Here is a 21,762-nt window from a genome sequence, read left to right as displayed (position 1 = left end):
ACACAAGAAAGAATTTTAGTCAGGAACATAAAGGGTATTATTGGCACTGGAGGGGATGCAGAGGAGATTCACCAGATTGATTCTGCACTTGAGAGGATTAGCATATGAGGAGGGACTATACTCATTGGAATTTAGAAGAATGAGGAGGATATTTTATAGAAACATATAAAATTATGAAGGGAATAGACAAGATAGAAGCAGGGGAAATTGTTTCCACTGGCGGGTGAAATAAGAAGGAGCAGATTTAGGACTGAGTTGAGGAGGAACTTCTTCACCGAAAGGGTTGTGAATCTATGAAAGTCTATGTCCAGTGAAGCAGTTGAGGCTACCTTTTTGAATGTTTTTAAGGCAAAGATAAACAGATTTTTGAACAGTAAAGGAATTTAGGGTTATGGTGAGCAGGCAGATAAGTGGAGCTGAGTCCACAAAAAAGATCAACCACGATGAATGGGATGGATAGGATAGAGGTGGAGAGACTCTTCCCGCTCAAAAAAGACAGTAGGACTAGGGGGCACAGCCTCAAGATAAAGGGGAGGCGGTTTAGAACGGAGTTGAGGAGGAACTTCTTCACTCAAAGGGTGGTGAATCTCTGGAATTCTCTGCCCGTTGAAGTGGTGGAGGCTGCCTCGCTAAATATTTTTAAGAAGCAGGTTGATGGGTTCTTGATAAGAGAGGGGATTAAGGGTTATGGGGAGAGGGCGGGAAAGTGGAACTGAGCCACGACAGATCAGCCATGATCTTATTGAATGGCGGGGCAGGCTCGAAGGGCTAGATGGCCTACTCCTGCTCCTATTTCTTATGTTCTTATGTTCTTATGATCTTACTGAATGGTGGAGCAGACTCGAAGAGCCAGATGCCTACACCTTCTCCTAGTTCTTATGCTCTTTTTAGTTGGAATTTTTCTCCCTGTGCCAGAAAGGATGGGAATTGGAGGCTCCCCGACTTTCCAGCTATAATTACTGTCGGGTTTCTCAGGGGCAGGTTAATTTGAATATTTAACAAGCTCCAAAATTGTTGCTGCGTATATTGGAGAACCTGCTGTTTGGGATGGGCAAGGTCCTAAATTGTTCATTGCTGCAGGAGCTTTTAGAGGGACACTGAAAAGAAAACCTGCAATCATGTGCACATTGCGCTGTCTGTACATCCAGCAGTTTAACAATGGTGGTACTATCAATACAATGGATGACATTAATTCTATTGTTAAAGCCGCATCAAAATACGAGGAGATACTTTTGGCATTTGATGGATGCAAGGTTGAAAGATGGAAATCAGCACAAAAACAATTTGTTAGCCAAATCAGGGTTCCTGATGATTATTTTGCCTTAAATTCACCACTAAACCATTGAATACACAGCGGAAAATTATAGTATTTCATGTTTGTGGTACATTTTAAGGCTTAACAAATGAGTCTTGTATATTTGTATAAATGTGAGGTTATTCACTTTGAAAGCAAAAACAAGAAAGCAGATCACTACCTGAATGGCTGTAAATTGGGAGGGGGGAATGTGCAGCAGGACCTGGGTGTCCTTGTGCACCAGTCACTGAAGGTAAGCATGCAGGTGCACCGGGTGGTAAAGAAGGCAAGTGGCATGTTGGCCTTTATTGCGAGAGGTTTCGAGTACAGGACGAGGGATGTGCTACTGCAATTATACAGGACCTTGGTGAGGCCACACCTAGAGTGCTGTGTGCAGTTTTGGTCTCCTTTTCTGAGGAAGGATGGTCTTGCTCTTGAGACAGTGCAGCGAAGCTTTACCAGGCTCATTCAAGGGATGGTGGGACAGACATATGAGGAGAGATTGACTAGGTTAAGATGGTCTTCACTGGAGTTCAGACAAATAATGGGGGGATCTCATAAAGACTTATAAAATTCTAACAGGACTAGACAGGGTAGATGCAGGGAGGATGTTCCCAATGGTGGGGGAGTCCAGAACCAGAGGTCACAGTCTGAGAATTCAGGGTACACCATTTAGGATGGAGGTGAGGAGACATTTCCTCCCCCAAAAAGTGGTGAGCCTGTGGAATTCATTACCACAGGAAGTAGTTGATGCCAAAACATTGAATGTATTCAAGAGGTGGCTGGATATAGCACTTGGGATGAATGATTTCAAAGATTATGGGGATAAAGCAGGGTTAAGCCATTGAGTTGAATGATCAGCCATGATTTTAATGAATGGAGGAGCAGGGTCGAAGGGCCAAATGATGCCATTTTTTATGTTTTTATGTCTGTGGAGGGTATACAGTTAGATGTTCTGCATGTTCTGCACGTATAAGATGATGAATGGGATGGATAGGATAGAGGTGGAGAGACTCTTCCCGCTCAGAAAGGATAATAGGACTAGGGGGCACAGCCTCAAGATAAAGGGGGGGCGGTTTAGAACAGAGTTGAGGAGGAACTTCTTCACTCAAAGGGTGGTGAATCTCTGGAATTCTCTGCCCGTTGAAGTGGTGGAGGCTGCCTCGCTAAATATTTTTAAGACGCGGGTTGATGGGTTTTTGATAAGAGAGGGGATTAAGGGTTATGGGGAGAGGGCGGGAATGTGGAACTGAGCCATGACAGATCAGCCATGATCTTATTGAATGGCAGGGCAGGCTCGAAGGGCTAGATGGCCTACTCCTGCTCCTATTTCTTATGTTCTTATGTTCTTATGTGCAATTAGCAAGGAAATATAATATTACCTGGCAGGGCAATCCTGTTCATTGCATTTCTGTTGCCTGTCATCAGGTCGTGTTCTTGCATCACAAAACCTGTCTTCAACTACTCTGGGGGTTTTCTCCACACATCGAACGATCTGGCGCTGAACTCCTGAGGTAGCAATAATAAAATTGGTATTAAAAGCAGTATGTATCAGCTGCATGATGCACTGCAGCAACTCAACAATGCTCCTTTGACAGCACCTTTCAAACACACAGCCTCTTCCGGCCAAAAGGACAGGGGAAGCAGACTCATGGGAACACCACCGCCTGCAAGTTCCCCTCCAAGCCACACAGCATCTTAACTTGGAACTATATTGCTGTTCCTCCACCCTCTCTGTCAATTTTCCTTGATATCAACACTGTTGATGTATGTGCACTCCATGGACTGCATGGTTCAAGTAGGTGGCTCATCCTCCTCTCAAGGGTTATCTTTATACCAATTTTTGAAGAAGGGTGTGAGATTTGCAATTCTCCAGTCCTCTGGCAACATATCTGAGTTTAAGGAAGACTGAAAGATTATGGCCACTCGCACTTCTCTCAATATCCTTGGATGTATCTCATCTAGTCCCTTGTCAGTTTAAGTATAGATGACATATCCAATACTTCCTCCTTTTACGTTTTAAATCTATTGGCAACTGAATTTTTTTCCAAGGCCTGAGGATAGTATCTTCTTCCTCTGCAAAGACTAAAAAGTATGTATTTCGTACATACGCTCTGACCTCTGCCTTCCTGTGCAAATCCACTTATTGCTACCTTAGAGGTCCTACTCTTCCTTTCATTGAAAGGTACATCTCCAGGAATTGATCATGACTGTATCCCTCACTCTAGTCTGACAAAATTGCAGTGTAACAACAGAATATGAAAAATAAATTCTTAATATTTGGGTGACACGGTGGCATAGTGATGAGCGCTGCTGCCTCACAGTGTCAGGGACTTCAATTCCGGCCTCGAGTGACTGTCTGTGTGGAGTCTGCATATTCTCCCCATACCTGTGTGGGTTTCCTCTGGATGCTCCGGTTTCCCCCCACAGTCCAAAAACGTGCAGGTTAAGTTGACTGGGCATGTTAAATTGTCCCTTGGTTCTAGCAGGGTAAACATGTGGGATTACTGGAATATGGCCAGGTGGGATTGTTGTTGGTGCAGGTTTGATGGGCTGAATGGCCTCCTTTTGCACTGTTGGGATTCTATGGATTCTAAAATGTATTTCAAAGATCAGAAGGATAGAACAAATAGTGAGTTTTGCATTCCACTAATCTGCCCACGCTTGGATGAAAGACATGAAAATGGCTTTATTTATTGATGAGATGTAGATGTCAGTAATATTTATTGCCTATCCCTCATTTCTCTTGAGAAGGCAATAGTGCATCAATTACTGGGGAGATGAAAGTTTAGTGGTAACAATGCTGGATTAATAATTTAGAGATTCAGGCTGATGCTTTGGGGATGAGTTCAAATCCCGCAATGATAACTGGCAAAATTTGAATTCAGTTAATAAAATATGGAACTGAAAGATTGCTTTGGTAATTGTGACCATAGAACTATCATCAATCGTCACTAAACCCATCTGATTCACTAATGTGTTTTCGGTAAGGAAATCTGCCATCCTTACCCACAGGTAACCTACAAGTGACTGCAGACCCACAGCAATGTGGTTGACACTTAACTGTCCTTTGAGCCTAACTAGATCATTTTGTTCTATAACTCTCCCTAATGCCCAACCATTAACTGAGTTGGGTGTTGGGGAGGGTTGCTTTGTTACGAATTGTTGGAGCTAGACTCATCCTGGCATGTGCAGAGTATTCGATCACACCCCTGACTTGTGCCTTCTTTAAGATTAAGTTTATTTATGAATGTCACAAGTAGGTTTACCTTAACACTATAATGAAGTTACTACGAAAATCCCCTAGTCACCACACTTCAGTGCCTGTTTGGGTACATTGAGGAAGAATTTAGCATGGCCAATGCACCTATTTCAAACAGTGGGAGGAAACCAGAGCATCCGGAGGAAACCCATGCAGACACGGGGAGAACGTGCAAACAGCATACAAACAGTGACCCAAATTGCGAATCAAACCCCGATCCCTGGCGCTGGGGCAGCAGTGCTAATCACTGTGCCACAGGTGCTTTAAAGTCCTACATTCACCTGTTTCACAGACTCTGCCTCCACTTTTTAAATGCTGGTGGGCCTCTGATAGCAACCACCTCCCACTGCCCCCTCAACGTCAGGGGCCTATCCTCTATCCTGCTGATGCATAAGAACATAAGAAATAGGAGCAGGGGTAGACCATCTAGCCCCTCGAGCCTGCCCCGCCATTCAATAAGATCATGGCTGATTCTGAAATGATCTGCAGGTGAGGGACGAAGAAAGTGCTTCAAGATAGAGGCACCCACTCAGGACTTCTAAAGCCTTTGAGAATATAATAGCCACAGCTGCCAGAACGTCAACGTTGAGGAGGAAGACTTGGGTGACCCAGAATATTTTAAGTCAGGAATGTGAGTGCTGTCTGGGCATTGATTGGCCAAACCTGCAAAATTCTATTGAGTGTGTCACGTCCATACCATGTGGGGCCGAGACCTGGACATAGAAATGATCCCGATATCCGGAACCCAACTTCAAAACTCAAATCCTGCCTGTTTCTCACACAGATATTACTAGACCTACTGAGTATTTCCAGTATTTTGGGCTGGGATTTTTCCAGACCTGGTTAACATGGGTGTAGATCTCGTGAGGGGACCGTAACAAGATTTGCGGCAGGGAGATCTCAGAATGAGATCTTTCCCGTAACCTGCTGTCAATGTGATCAGTCTCATGTCCCGCGAGGGTGTGATTCAGATTACCATCAATTTAAATACATTTAAATATGCCTAAACAGCTTAACGTCGTACCTTTTGGGGACATCAGACATTGCCCTCCTCTGTCGGAATCACCACTACTCTGCAGCAGGCAAGGTGACCATGCCAGTGGTTCAGAGGCCAGTGTAGCCCCCGGGTGGTCAGGAACATGGCGAGCCAGTGTCCTGCACCCCCCCCCCCCCCCCCACCCTCCCACCCTCCCACCCCGGCAATGCCAGTCTAGCAGGTTAGAACAAAGAACAAAGAACAAAAACAGCCCGGGAAACAGGCCCTTCGGCCCAAAGAGCCCGCGCTGCCATTTTAACACCACCAGTCCCCCCCTCCACCCATGACCCTTATCTATTGTTTTATAGCCATCCACATTGAGGGAAACTAAATTAGGGACAATTTATTACTGCCAATCAGCCTAATAGCACATCTTTGGGGTGTGGGAGGAAACCGGAGTACCTGGAGAAAACCCACGCAAGCACGGGGAGAATGCGCAAACTCCCACAGACACTGGCCCAAATCCATGTGTCTGCACAGCAATCAGTGATAGTCACTGAGCTGTAGTCTTGCCCAGCATCTGGTCTAGTTTAAGCACACACTAACGACATGAAGCACTAGGCCAATCTCGAACAACTAAGAGCAGCCCTAGTACGACCCATCGCGTGTATGCCCTCGTTGGACAACAAGACGGACCGACTTAAAACCTGTGAATGGAAAGAGGAAAAACATTAGCACTGCAGGGAGCAGTCCAAGTTGACATCACAAAGGGGATAAGGCTAAAAGGCAGGGCCAATGCATAGTGCCAAGGGGCTGGGTGATGATTGGGGGATGGGGGGGGAGATTGCCGGCAATAACAGATGGGACAGGGAGGGGGGTTCTGATGTCCATTGGTGGTGGCGGTGGGGGGGGAGGTGGTGATATATTATAATGTTGAGATCGGGGCACTTTTATAAACAGCATCCTGATCCCTGTGGAGCTCGCCTTGCCAGTGTCTTTGGGCCCCGTCCCTCAAGAATGACGCACAAAACACTCCCCTCTAATTTTTCTTTAGACCAAGTGTCGGAAGATCTGGACAGAAAACCTGGCTGTTGTTTTCAGGAGAAACACGCTGGTTCACAGTTGAAACCTAACACTTTGGGACAGATTTTCCGGCCCTGTCGCTGCAAGAATTGTAGTGAACCGGATAGAAAATTTGATGGATCATTTCAAGGTTTGTTGACCTTGGGGGAATTTCTGATCTTGAGGTGCGCGTGGCTGGGAAATCCCACCTTCTGTCACTTTAGGAAAATTCCACCATCAGTTTCTGTTCCAATTTACAAAAGTAAAAAAAAAGTTTATTTATTAGTCACAAATAGTTTACATTAACACTGCAATGAAGTTCCTGTGAAAATCCCTTAGTTGCCACATTCAGAGAGAATTTAGCATGGCCAGTGCAACTAACCTGCACATCTTTGGCCTGTGGGAGGAAACCGGAGCACCCGGAGGAAATCCATGCAGACATGGGGAGGATGTGCAAACTCCATACAGATAGTGACGCAAGCTGGAAATTGAACCCGGGTCCCTGGCGCTGTGTGGTAGTGTAGCATGGCAGCTAACCTTCCGACCCACCTTCAAACCTGAAAATTCAAACTCTCACAAAGAAAAAGATTTATTCTAAGGACTGTCCACAAATCACAGAATACTACAGTGCAGAAGAGTTCCTTCGGCCCATTGAGTGTACATTGATGCATGAAAGGTCATGACCTGCCCACCTAATCCCACTAACCAGCACTTGGCCCATAGCCTGGCACGTCCATAGAAGGTATTTCAGAGAGTCAGAGCCATTATGACCTAGAAGAAAGCCATTGGTCAACGTTATCACATTTTTGTTAAGATACTCAGAGACTGACATGTGGGTTGAAATGTGCATTGTCAACTTAAAAGCACTTAGTTTGACATATGAGCACCAAATGATTCAGAATGATATATACTGTGATAGAATTGGAAACACCAAGTCTAATAGTGATCTTATTATCCACTCAGAGCTTAGTGAAAAGTAGCTTCCAAACATCGTATTTCTATCAGATCTTGCAATGAATGCTCATTTTACTTGTTGAGTTGTGAGCCAAAGAATATTAATGTGGCATCTCCCACACTCCTTCATATGCCTTTTTAGTCCAGAAGTGCAAAATTTGAGCTCAGTGTATCAGAAACTACCACAGTAAAAAGATGAAAAGGGATTTGGCTGATATGAGTCATTGGCATGATTTGTGACTATCCAAACATGGAATGTTTAAGCTAAACTGGGAGTGGTGTGGATGCAAGCATATGGAAATAGCAAAAAGGTGCTGGATTGTATTAAGGAAGTCACATTCTATGTGACCTAGAACTTGCTGCCTGTGAGGGTGCCAGAAGCTGAGATGTTTGATGATTTGAAAAGGAAATTGGGAGTAATAAACTTACAGGGCTTCGAGGATTGAGTAGGAAAATGTTACTGACTGGATTGCCCTGCAGAGAGCCAGCGCAGGCTCAGTGGGCTGAATAGCCTTCCTCCAAGTCATAATGCCTTTGACTCTCTGAAATACCTTCTATGGACATGCCAGGCTATGGGCCGAGCGCTGGTTAGTGGGATTAGGTGGGCAGGTCACGACCTTTCATGCGTCAGTGCACACTCAATGGGCTGAAGGATCTCTTCTGCACTGTAATATTCTGTGATTCTGCGGACAGTCCTTGGAATAAATCTTTTTCTTTGCGAGAGTTTGAATCTTCAGGTTTAAGAGTGAGTCAGAAAGTTAGCTGCCATGCTACAATACCATTGCATGTTATACAAGCTTCAACTGATTTATAAATGCCATAATTCAAATTATATATTTGCAAAATAGAGAACGCCAAGTCCCACAATGTTTAATAATGTAATTAAACTCCAAGTTTAAAGTTACTCTGGAAACTACAGCGTACTGCCAATAATTATATTAAATCATGCCAAATAAGGGAATGGATTAAGTCAGGCCATGGGAAGGGAAGTGAAGCCAAGATGTGTGTTCTGAAATCACAGAACATTAACACTATCATAAATGCACCCACAGCATGCTATGAAGCAGACTACCTTTTCCAGTCTACATGGTTTCTAAACTGATTGAGTTTCTGAACACATAAAACAAAGTTTAATAATAATCTTCTATCGTATGTAGGATAAGTGGTGAATAAAATAAATTGGTCAAGTGGTTAAACTGATATGGCCAATCTGGTTTGATGATGCTGAAAATTGCGTGTCCAACTCAAGTCTTTGATATGAAAAATGGCTGAAATCTGGGGAAGATCATGTCTATCGATCTATTTATGGGAACATACATGCAGGAGTAGGCCTTTTAGCCCATTGATCCTACTCTGCCATTCAATATGTTCATGACTGATTGTCCAATTCAATGCCTTTCCCCCACACAATCCTTGTTTATGTCATTGGCATTTAGAAATTTGTCAATCTCTGCTTCACTCATTGAGCTTCCAAAGCTCTTTTGGGTAGAGAATTCCAAAGATTTGCAACCCCCTGAGTAAAAAGTGTTCTCCTCATCTTGGTCCTGCACATTGAACCGCCTATGCTGTCACAGAATTACCTGTTCTTTACTTTAAATCTGCTGTACAAGTTGGGTGTTCCTCCTTATCAGTACCTGCAGTACCTGTTAATCCTGTGATCTGTGGTTGAAATGTATGTCACCAGCTTTGGCTCAGCTGTCCCGTTCATATATTTGAGTGAGAGGATTGTGTGTATAAGCCCCACTTTAACATCTAAGCACCTCACTGCAGCTCCAAGGGAATGATTTGCTGTTTGGCATGTCGGCATGTGGTGATGCTGGCATTGGACTCGGGTAAGCACAGTAAGAAGTCTCACAACATCAGGTTAAAGTCCAACAGGTTTATTTGTAAGCACAAAATTTCAGAGCACTGCCCCTTCATCCGATGAGTGGGAGTTGTGTTTACAAACAGGGCATATATAGACACAAACTCAATTTACAAGATAACTCAATTTACAAGATATCTTGTAAATTGAGTTTGTCTATATATGCCATGTTTGTGAACACAACTGCCACTCACCTGATGAAGGGGCAGTGCTCCGAAAACTTGTGCCACCAAATAAACCTGTTGGACTTTAACCTGGTTTGGGGTGTCCCCAGGACAAAATTCCAAACTTCTGTAGCACTTCTTCCTGAGTTGGGTTTGCGGAGTCAAAAATTCTCCTGACACAGCACTTCCAGTACGGGAATGAAAATTCTGGCCTAAAAGTCTAATGAAATGATGGCCTTCATTTCCAGAGGGAGAGGGGGTGGTGAAATTCAAAAATGAGGATCCAATGTTTCAGTTTTTCAAAGTCTTGTTCAGAGTCAAACTGGAAACCAATGTTGAATATTATGCATTGAACCTTTTAAAGTTATACTGGTGTGGGAAAGGAATTGCCAGAATCGGGTCTTAATGGAATTCACTGCCAATTCACGTTAGACTTGCTTTGTATTTCTTTGAGCTCAGAAGAATGTCTAAACTTATAAAGGGATTTGAAAAGATGCATACAGAGAAATTATTCTTGCTGGTAGAGCACAGAGCAAGAGGCATCATTTCAAAAGCAGAGCTGGGCCATTTTGAATCAAATTTTAGGATCATAGAAACATAGGAAATAGGAGTAGTAAGCAGGCCATTTGGTCCCTCAAGCCATTTAACTAGATCATGGCTGATCTTCTACCTTAATGCCATTTCCATGCACTATCCCCATTATGTTGATAACTTTAATACTTAGAAATCTACCATCTGCCTTCTTGAAAAATCAATGACTGAGCTCCACAGCTCCCTGGGTACAGAATTCCAAATATTTGCTAGCCTCCGAGTGATTCCCACTCCAAGCTACAAACTATCCTGATATTAAACTATGTACGGCTGTTCCTTCATTGCTGCTGGGGCAAAATCCTGGAACTCCCTCCAAATAGCACTGTGGGTATTCCTGTACAACACAGACTGCAGTAGCTCAAGAAGGCAGCTACCAGTATCACCTTCTCAAAGGACAATTAGGGATGGGCATTGTGCCCTAGCCAATGACACCCACGTTGCATGACTAAATAAATAAAATGAAGGATGGTGTGAGGGAAATACAATTGTTACAACAAGCTTCATAAGCTTCATAACATTCATAACAAGCTTCATAACATTCAGAGAAATAATGTGTTGAAGAGTGCTCGGTTATGTAAGGAAGAAATACTGTTTTCCAATTCATACCAAGGCACCATTTGTAGCTACATTACCTGTTCCACATGGAGCACTACAATCAGTCCAAGCTCCAAATTTCCAGAAGAACTCTGGCTGCCCTATTGTGTTCTCTTTCTCTGTGTCTTTCTTGATGGTATACTCATATCGTATTCCAGGGTTTGTTTCTTGGAACAACAGCTGTAAGTTACAGATTTATTGTTAAAAGAATTGTAAGCCAAGCATTTCGGAAAGAAAGCAATCATCCCTATCAACAGCTAGTCTGCTGGTGTATGGATATGCTCCAGAATCATTTCTGAACTAGACCGGACTCAGTTCTATTCAGGATTATCTGAAGTAGAAAATTCAGTTTGACTGAGACGTAGAGTCATCGAGATATACAGCATGGAAACAAGCCCTTCGCCTCAACTCGTTCATGCTGACCGGGTTTCCTAAACTGAACTTGTCCCATTTGCCTCCATTTTGCCTGTTAAACCTTTCCTGTCCATGTATCTATCCAAATGTCTTTTAAATGTTGTAACTGTACCCACCTTTACACCTCCTCTGGCATCTCATTCCATACACGCACCACCCTCTGTGTGAAAAAATTGCCTCTCAGATCCCTTTTAAATCTTTCCCTCATCAGGGCATAAACCTATGCCCTCTAGTTTTGGACTCCCCTACCCTAGGGAAAAGACCTTGGCTATTCACCTAGTCTACGCCCCTTGTGATTTTATAAATCTCTATCAGGCCATCCTGCACTCTCCTACGCTTCAGAGAAAAATGTCCCAGCCTATCCAGCTTCTCTTTGTAATTCAAAACTTCTAGTCCCGATATAACATCCTTCTTATAGCAGGGTGACCAGAATTGTCAAAGTACTCCAAGTGTAGCTTTACCAATATCTTGTACTGCTCCTTAATATTCAAATTTCCATGAAACATAATGCAAATTCAAAGCTAAATTCTGATTCTATTCCCTCTCCCCTCTAATTACTGCACTGATTTTCATTACTTGCTTTTTCTCACTGAAGACGGCTATGCATACTGCAGTGTAGAGCCAGTTGACAACTGCTCCATAGTACCTTGTATTTGTATAGTACTACAAATGTGCAACAGTGCAAGCCTGGCTGACAATCTTAAATTGTTTGTCAGCATAATTCTGAGTGCACTAAGGATTATTTAACGAATGTTGTCTAACTGCAGAATCACATTTAATGTTGGACAATGTGTTTTGAGTTTTGCATGCACAGTCTGGTTGGGGATGGTGTGTACCTTGCCCATTGTGAACAGCGACTGGAACGTGCTGTTTAATCCAATCCTCCAATCTTTGGGACATACGTCATGCATACCTAGCATTTCACAGCCTCTGAAATTCCTATATCACATTACTCATTTGTGTGATAGACAGAATGTCTTTTGGCTTGAGGCAGCATCCTGTTAGTGGTGAATAACATTCGTGGTGCTATTGCATAGGCACGGTGTGAAACAGTTACCTTCACCTGTTGCCCCAAGTTTTGGGATACCTTACCCTTCCAGAGTGATTTAAGATAGTAAAATAGGGCCCATAGAGCTTTAAAATTATACAGAGCAGTAGGAGGCCATTTGGCCCATTTTGATTCTAAGTGCTGGGTGGACTTGAAACTGAGAATGTTTCAGATCCGACTTTTAGGTCTGTTCTCAGGTGACCCCCCATGCGCACTCTGCCTGCAGAAATATCAGCGAGTCCAAATTGTGCTTCAGAAGCCAGGGCGGGGCTTAATACATCTAAAATCCTGCAGCTCCGATTGGTGCCTCCAATTGCACATGCGCAGAAAATAAAGATAGAATGCTGCCCCCCTGCCACATCCCTCCGAGGCCAAATAATGCCTCCCCGTGGCCCCCACAGAGTTTGTACCAACTACAATCCCAGCTAGTCACTACCCCCATAACCTTATACATTTACCGCAGCTAGTCCCCCTGACACTAAAGGGCAATTTAGCATGGTCCACCTAACCTGCACATCTTTGGACTGTGGGAGGAAACCCAATATACACAGGGAGAATGTGCAAACACCACGCAGTCACTCAAGCTGGGTTTTGAACCTAGAGTCTCCGGCATTGTGAGGCAGCACTGCTAACCACTGTGCCATCCAAAATATTGAATTCAATATTTTTTAATCTGCCATGACTGGATTTGAACCTGGGCCCCGGAACATTAACTGATTTTCTGGATTAATAATCTAGCGATAATACCACTAGGCCATCACCTCCCCATTTAAGGGCAATTGCCCTCAGAAGAAGTTAAAAGCCAACCACGTTGCTATGGGTCTGGAGTCACATGGAGACCAGATCAGGTAATGGTAACAGATTTACTTCCCTGAACGACATTAGTGAACCAAATGAATTTAATGACATTTGATGACAGTTTCCTGATCATTGTTACTGAGATTACATAAGAACATAAGAACATAAGAAATAGGAGCAGGAGTAGGCCATCTAGCCCTTCGAGCCTGCCCCGCCATTCAATAAGATCATGGCTGATCTGTCGTGGCTCAGTTCCACATTCCCACCCTCTCCCCATAACCCTTAATCCCCTCTCTTATCAAAAACCCATCAACCTGCGTCTTAAAAATATTTAGTGAGGTAGCCTCCACCACTTCAACGGGCAGAGAATTCCAGAGATTCACCACCCTTTGAGCGAAGAAGTTCCTCCTCAACTCCGTTCTAAACCGTCCCCCCTTTATCTTGAGGCTGTGCCCCCTAGTCCTACTATCCTTTCTGAGCGGGAAGAGTCTCTCCACCTCTATCCTATCCATCCCATTCATCATCTTATACGTCTCAATGAGATCTCCCCTCATTCTTCTAAACTCTAACGAGTACAAGCCTAGTTTATTCAGCCTCTCCTCATAGCTCAACCCCCTCAACTCCGGTATCAGCCTAGTAAACCTCCTCTGCACTCCCTCCAAGGCCAAAATATCCTTGCGTAAGTACAGCACCCAAAACTGCACACAGTACTCCAGCTGCGGCCTCACCACTGCCCTATACAGCCGCAGCAAGACCTCCCTACTTTTATATTCAATCCCCCTCGCTATGAAGGCCAGCATCCCATTTGCCTTCCTGACCACCTGCTGTACCTGCAAGCTGGGTTTTTGCGACTCATGCACAAGGACCCCAAGGTCCCTCTGCACCGTCGCCTGCTGCAGTTTTTCGCCACGTAAGTAATAATCCTTCCTACCAGCTTTGCATTCCAAAATTATTGATTAATTGAATTTAAATTCCACCAGCTTCCACAGTGGGATTTAAACAGAGTACTAGCCCAGGCCTCCAGATTACTCATCCAGTGAATATAACAGCTCTGTCACCATTTCCTACTACATGTGCGGGTTAGGTGGATTGGCCATGCTAAATTGCCCCTTTGTGTCAGGGAGCTAGTTAGGGTAAAAGCACAGAGTTATAGGGATAGGGCCTGGGCAGGATTTTGATCAGTGCAGACTCGATGGGCCAAATGGCATTCTTCTGCACTGTAGGATTCTACATCTGGAGTTAAGAATCTACTGATGACCATGAAACCACTGTCAATTTTTTGAAAAACTCATCTGGTTCAGTAATGTCTTTCAGGGAAGAAAATCCACCATCCTTGCTGGGCTGGCCTACATGTGAATCCAGAGCCACAACAATGTAGTTGACTTTCAACTGCCCTCGGGCAACTACGGATGGGCAATAAATGCTGGCCAGCCAGCGATGCCCCATGGTCCACAAATGGATAAAAAAAACTAATTGGCCACTTAGTGCTTCAATTGGTTCACAGGTGTGCAGGCAGGTATGGTTGCTGCAGGGACAGGCATGAGTAGTTGAGTTGGCTCAACTACTCCTTCCTGCCTCTGAACCTGCTGGCAGGACAGTGTTAAATCCAGCCCAGTATGTTATTTCCATCTGCAATGCCAATTCACTTTGCAATATTTATGGACCAAAAATATAAACTCTTCTGAAGAAATAGCTTACGAATGCTAAATTCTCCCTCACTGTACCCAAACAGATGTGGCGACAAGACGATTTTCACAGTAACTTTATTGCAGTGTTAATGTAAGCCTACTTGAGGCATTAATAAATAAACTTTAGACTTAAGATTCAAAATTTGTTTAAAAAGATGCCTTACTTCTGAACTTTTAGGATTATCTGTCGATTAAAACGTTTCCAATCATTGTGACACTTTTACAACAACTTTCGGTAGTCATGAGAGTGATCCGGGAAATGAAAGGCTTGACCTATGAGGAATGGTTGAGGTCTCTGGACCTGTACTTGAAGGAGTTGAGAAGGATGAAGGGGCATCTCATTAAAACTTACAAGATACTGAAAGGCCTGGATGTGGGGAAGGCAAACGTGGGGAAGATGTTTCCATCAGTAAGAGGTACTAGGATCCGAGGGCACAGCCTCAGTGTATAGGGGTGACCCCTTAGAACCGAGATGAGAAGGAATTCCTTCAGCCAGAGGGTGGTAAATCTATGGAATTCATTGCCACAGAAGGCTGTGGAGGCCAGGCCATTGAGCGTCTTTAAGAAAGAGATAGATAGGTTCCTGAATGGGAAAGGGATCAAAGGTTACAGGGAAAAGATGGGAGAATGGGGTTGAGAAACATATTAGCCATGATTGAATGGCAGAGCAGACTCAATGGGCTGAATAGCTTAATTCTCTTCGCATATCTTATGGTAAGTAAATCTACTGAAACTCACAAACTTTAAGAAATACATGCCAAAAATATTTTCTGGTTTCAATGGCAAGACAATTCTAGAGACAAATTCACTTCAGTGAGTTTTAACTGAAACCTCAGGGTACATTTTTAAACATAAAGAGTGACATTTCAGCAGAGGTGCTAAATGGCTGAAATGGATTGGCTGTCTGCCTGTTGCACACTCTGCCTGATTATCCATCCTGCTCTGTGAAAAGGAAAATCTAGCAGAGCATGTAATAGATGTCTGCTGATTTATACCCCTGCAAAATTCAACACTCAGTGTGCTATACATATCACCCAATTAGGGCTGTGAATTACACTAATATTTTGGATGAATTTTACTAGCCAGAAAACACACACAAGCAATGTTTAGAAACTGACACGGTGGGGGGGAAATTAACATTTTTTTTGTGATATGATAATCATCACAGTCCCAGTGACCATAGGCCTCTGTCCCCTTTGAGACAGAGAGAAAGCATTGACTGTGGTGATTTAAGCAGATGACCCCCACACCTCAGCCAAAGTCTAAGATTGAGAAGGATAATTTCAGCTGGTAAGAGATTTGAACACAAGCTGTAGGTGTCAGTCTGCATCATATATCAGTCATGCAGCAGACTGAGCTAATCGTCCTCTTCAATTGTTTACATATATGAAGGACATAAGGTTGCGGCTGCCATTGAGAGCTTGGTAAAACGAGTTTTGCCAGATTTGAGCTCAGCCCTGGATTCCGTGGCCATGCGCACGGACAAGAAAGGGTTACCTGTCTCCAGGTGCCCCTTCTCCTCAAGGGGTTAAGGAAGGGCCCTCAAGAACCCACAGGGAGATGAGCATCAGCCGTACATCGGGGGGGCCTCAACTCAGCACACTCCAATACTCTGAAGGCTGTCCATCCATTCAGAATCCCCTCTGTCTGTGGCGTCCATCCACTCCAGCTAAGCAGGCTCTGCTGCAAATATCAGGGCTACACCAGGACATAGCTCTGTGGCTCTGGAGTCACATGTAGGCCAGACCAGGTAAGTTTGGCAAATTTTCTTCCCTGAAGGACATTAGTAATCTCAATAAGTTTTTCCGGCAATCGACAATGGTTTCACGATCATCAGCAGATTCTTGATTCCGGATATCTTTTTCTATTGAATTCAAATTCCACCATCTGCAGTGGCAGGATTCGAACGTGGGATCTCCCAGAAGATTTTGAGTTTCTGGATTAATTGCCCAGCGATAATACCAGTGAGCCATCGCCTCGCCTGATATTGACATCTTAGACATGGAACTGTTCTCTATCTCATAGATGTGAGTGGTGAGAGCTGACTGACGCACACCATTGTCTTTTAGATGAGATTCAGCCTGATATGATTTCCCGCTGGCATGAGGCAAGATTGGAAGACCACATATGATGCTGGTGGAAACCTAATTTAGTGAGCTTTATGAGATGGTAATGAATGCAAATGGCATTCACACCACAGTCAGCAGGACACACTGACCTGCCATGAACTTGCTACTGGTTGACTTAGGCTTGGGTGGCATGGTAGCACAATGGTTAGCATTGCTGCTTCAGCAGTTTAACCCGGGTTTGATTCCCAGCTTGGGTCACTATCTGTGTGGAGTTTGCACACTCTCGCCACGTCTGCGTGGGTTTCCTTCAGGTGCTCCAGTTTCCTCCCACAGTCTGAAATTTCCCTAGTCACCACAGTACAGCGCTTGTGAACAGGTGTTGGACTGTGGCGACTAGGGAAATTTCACAGTGACTTCATTGCAGTGTTAATGTAAGCCTTACTTATGACTAATAAGTAAACTTTAAAACAAAGGTTTCTGATTTTTTGGCTCTTGCTAGATTCTCCACTCCTGCCCACATGAAACCAACTGCGCACAGGATGGGAAAATTCCACCCATTGTATCTTGTCCACCTTAAATCGAGACTTTGTGCTTATTATGAAGCATTGCATTTCATTACAGGGTCCCACGAATCTTCCCATGACCTTTAAAAGTACTTATATTCTCCCTTTAAAAGTACTTATATTCTCCCTCCAAACATATCTGCTGCAGATAATACTAATTTTACCTTTTGAATAATAACAAAGAAACTGAACAATTTTGGTTTCTGAAACATGAATTACCTGAATCCAGACAGGTTCTTTCGTAGGTCCTGGAGCTGTCAGATTTTCCAAGTTTCCATTTCGTTCATACTTAAATGTTGTTCCTGCTGCTTTGTAGTCTCCATTCCACTGGATAATAAACCCACCATTGAGGAAGTATTTCTCAGGGTCTTCACTTCGCAAAGCCAAGAAGTTCCCTGCTTCAGCTATCTCTTCCACCCGGATATCTCGAGCTCCTTTGGGAATCAGGCCCACATCTACATAGCCTGTAAGCAGAATAGAATCAATAGTTTGTTAGCCTTCATGCACATTGGTAACAGAGTCCTCCAGTCAACTGCTGCATTTATGAGCAGCTCAGACCAATTAATTTCTCATAACAATTTGCTCCAACATGGCGGACTTGCTTTCAGCCATTTATAGCCCTGAGATCTGAAATACCTTTGCTAAACATCTTTGCCTCTCTCTCCTCCTTTGGGAAGCTCCTTAAACTCACAGCTCCTGATCATAAGATTTGAGTGTAAAAATCCAGGCTAACACTCTAGTGCAATACTGAGGGAGTGCTACACCATCAGATGAGATGCTGAAAGGAAGTCATGTCTTCTCTCTTAGGTGGATGTAGCAGATCTCATGATCCCATTTCAAGGGAAGACATTGCTATCCTGGCCAATATTTATCCTGTTGTAGAAGGACCTGGTACCTAAAGAATTAACTTCAGTTTGACAGTACTACCTACTCGATGATGTGAGAAAGCAGATGACCCATAGCTGAGGCAGTCCAGAGATAGGTAGCAACGTGTAAGGAGTCCATACCTTTATCCTCCATTGTAAATTCTTACCTAGTACTATTAAGAAATACTTCATTGTAACTTCAACAAGACTGCTTCACTGTTTCCAAACAGTGCATCATCACTGGCAGTGACAGAACAAATCACAATCAACATCATGAAAACAGATTATCTGGTTCTTTACATGTTCCTTTTGAGGGAGTTTGCTATGTGCAAATTGGCAGTTGTATTTCACACATTATAACAATGATTTCACTTCAAAGGCATTTAATTGGCTGTAAAATACTCTGGGACACCCTGAGGTCATAAAATGTATCGTATAGTAAGTCATGCATTTTAATATCTCCTTCTTTAGTTTGGTGTAGGGTTTTGTCTGATTACGCCGCATCTTGAGATACCTCACTACAGTAAAGGTGGTGAGTAAGTGTTGTACATGTACACATTTTAGCATATGGCGTCTGACAACTATACAAATGGGATTCACATATATTAAAAAAAAATCATACTTTTAGTGCATTTGAGAATACAGGCTGATTTCAGGTTGCCTGCTCTCATCCACAAACTTCACAGTATCGCTACTTCATCTGCATCTAAGTTTGTCTCCAATGGTTACCAGAGAATAGAATCTCTACAGTGCATAAGAGGCCCTTTGGCCCATCGGGTCTGCACCAACACATGAAAGGCCCTGACCAGCCTACTTAATCCCACTTACCAGCACCTGGCTGATAGCCTTGAATGTTATGACGTGCCAAGTACTCATCCAGGTACTTTTTAAAGGATGTGAGGCATCCTGCATCCACTCTCCCAGGCAGTGCATTCCAGATTGTCACCACCTTCTGAATAAACATGTTTTCCCTCAAATCCCCCCTAAACCTCCCATCTCTCACTTTTAACTTGTGTCCCCCTGTAACTGACTTTTCAACTAAGGGGACAGCTGCTCCCTATCTACCTGTCCATGCCCCTCATAACCTTGAACACCACAATCGGTCACCCCTCAGTCTTCACTGCTCCAATGAAAACAGCCCAAGCCTGTCTAACTCTCTTCATAATTTAAATGTTCATTCCCAGGCAGCATCCTGGTAAGTCTCCTCTGCACCCACTCCAGTGCGTTCATGTCTTTTTTATAATATGGCGACCAGTACTGCACACAGTACTCCAGCTGTGGCCTCACCAAAGTTCTATACAACTCCATCATGACCCCTCTCTGCTTTTGATATCTATACCCCGATTGACAAAGGCGAGTGTGCCTTTTTCATCACCCTATTAACCTGCCTTTCTGCCTTCAGGGATCTACGGACAAACATGCTAAGCTCCCTTTCTTCTTCAGGATTTTCCAATGTCAGATTTTTCATAGTATACTTCCTTGTCAAATTACTTCGAGAGTGCATCACCTCACACTTTTCAGGGTTGAATTCCATCTGCCACTCATCCGTCCATTTGATCCTACCCCCCCATATATTCTGTGTCATTTATATAAATGAAAATAGTAGCATGGATCCCTGTGAAACACCACTGATCACTGGCCTCCCGAAACTAAAGCAGCCACCTGTCACCACCCTCTGTCTCCTACCGCTAAGCCAATTATGTATCTACCCTGTCAGATCACCCTGAATCCCAGGTGCATTAGCCTTCTTAATAAGTCTCTCATGTGGGACTTTGTCAAGGGCTTTGCTGAAATCCATGTAAGCTACATCAACTGCACTACTCTTGTCCACACACTTGGTTACATCCTTAAAAGATTCAATCAAATTTGTTAGGCATGACCTCCCTCTGACAAAACCATGTTGATTATCTCTGACCAAACTTTGCCTCCTCAAATGGAGGTAGATTCTCTCCTTCAGAGTTCCCAACCACAGACGTGAGACTCACTGGTCTATAGTTCCCTGGCTTGTCTCTAAAACCTTTCTTAAATAGTGGGACCACATTAGCTGTTCTCCAAACCTCTGGCACTTTCTTGGTGGCCGGGGAGAAATTAAAAACTTGGGTCAGAGTTCCTGCAATTTCCTCCCTTGCCTCCCACAACAGCCTGAGACACAATTCATCCGGACCTGGAGATGTGCCCACTTATAAGCCCGCCAATACTTGTCGCACCTTAGCTGCTGGCCAATCTGATTGGCTGGAAATTCATCCGTTCCTTCAGCAACAGCACTGAAGTGGGCACAAATGGAAGTTCAGGAGGATGTCAGAGCCCAAGTCCAGGCACCAGAGGCCCAAGTAAGTTCAAGGGCACTCTGGGAGGGAAGGGAAGAAATGGGCTGCGGGGATGGGAGCATGACTGGGAATTCAGGTGACAGGTTGGGGGCAGGGACAGGGTGGTAATGAGGGGAGAGATAGGGAGGTGTGGAGGCCCCCCCAGACCGTGAGTGGTGGGTCCCCAATTTCAGAAGGGGGTTTCAGCTGGAAGCACCCCATCCTCACCTTCCTGCTCAAGATGTAACTCTGATCTTTTCTGAGCTTCACTCATGGAAGTTCATTCCTCCCGCCAGCCAAAAAATTGAGACTGGGCAAGGAACGCCCCGTTCGCCACTTAAAGGCTTCAATTGGGGCAAATACAGACTTTCCGCCCGAGGCTTTGCCCACCCCAGGGAAAATCACTGTGGGGTCGCAGCGGACAGGAGCCTGGAGGGAATACCATTCCTTCAATTTCACACTGTTCCATGCCCAACCATCCCGCCACTCCTCGCACTCCAACCCTACCTAAAAACCCACTGATGGTGGAGCATAAAGTTCTGGCCAACTACTTCACTCCTCTGCAAAGCACCATGCAACATTGCTGTTCCCAACCAACAGTGAATTAGAAACATTTAATCCAAGTCAATGGTCTGTCAGTGCGTTATTTGTCCCTTTGAATCAGTGGAAGTCTAGAACTACGAGGCATAGGGATTGTTGCCACTTAAAGCAGAGGTGAGAAGGAACCTCTTCTTCGAGGGAGTCATGAATCTTTAAAGTTCTCTACCCCAGAGAGTTCTGGCTGTGGAAGCTGGGTCACTGAATGTACTCAAAGATTATGGAATTATAAGGAGCCAAGGGTTATGAACAAGACAGGGAAGTGTAGTGGAGGTAATGCTGAGATCAGCCATGATCTGAATAGCAGAGCAGACTTGTGGGGTTATATGGCCTCGAAACTTTCCTCGAAACTCACCTCCCTCCCCTTCTCTGTCTGATCTTTGATCACCTGCCTGTACACCATGCCCTGATGTCTTAAGTTCTTTTTTTTCCTTTAAGTCAAGATCATGAGTATACAGCAGTATCCTCTTCACTTTCAAATGAGTATTTGAATAGAGAAAGCCTTAGTTTATGAGCTGGGATATACTAGAAACCTGCAGTGCTAATTGTACAACTACCCCTTTTCAAATATCTTGAACAATAAGATGTGGGGTGAATTTTCCTGTTCCGTCTGTCACAGGAATTGTAGCAGACGAGGATGGACCATTGAAAG

At 44.1% G+C, this 21,762-nt stretch overlaps 1 protein-coding gene across 2 annotated transcripts in view; it reads right to left on the bottom strand.

The window, feature by feature from the left end:
- Positions 1 to 21,762, bottom strand: part of LOC145362534 (A disintegrin and metalloproteinase with thrombospondin motifs 12-like) — a 510,217-nt gene that overhangs the window by 77,239 nt on the left and 411,216 nt on the right. For both annotated transcript variants that reach the window (XM_080218577.1, XM_080218596.1), the window contains exons 15-17: positions 17,561 to 17,805; positions 10,800 to 10,941; positions 2,677 to 2,803 (exon numbers count right to left, since the gene is read on the bottom strand). In XM_080218577.1, the coding sequence (XP_080074703.1) occupies positions 2,677 to 2,803; positions 10,800 to 10,941; positions 17,561 to 17,805 (514 nt within the window). The remainder of the gene's footprint in view (positions 1 to 2,676; positions 2,804 to 10,799; positions 10,942 to 17,560; positions 17,806 to 21,762) is intronic.

This window comes from Carcharhinus amblyrhynchos, chromosome 1 (genome assembly GCF_965287045.1).
Source record: "Carcharhinus amblyrhynchos chromosome 1, sCarAmb.v2.hapA, whole genome shotgun sequence".
NCBI classification, from domain to species: Eukaryota; Metazoa; Chordata; class Chondrichthyes; order Carcharhiniformes; family Carcharhinidae; genus Carcharhinus; species Carcharhinus amblyrhynchos.
Note: the sequence above shows the minus strand (reverse complement) of the source record. Positions and strands in the feature narration are given on the sequence as shown.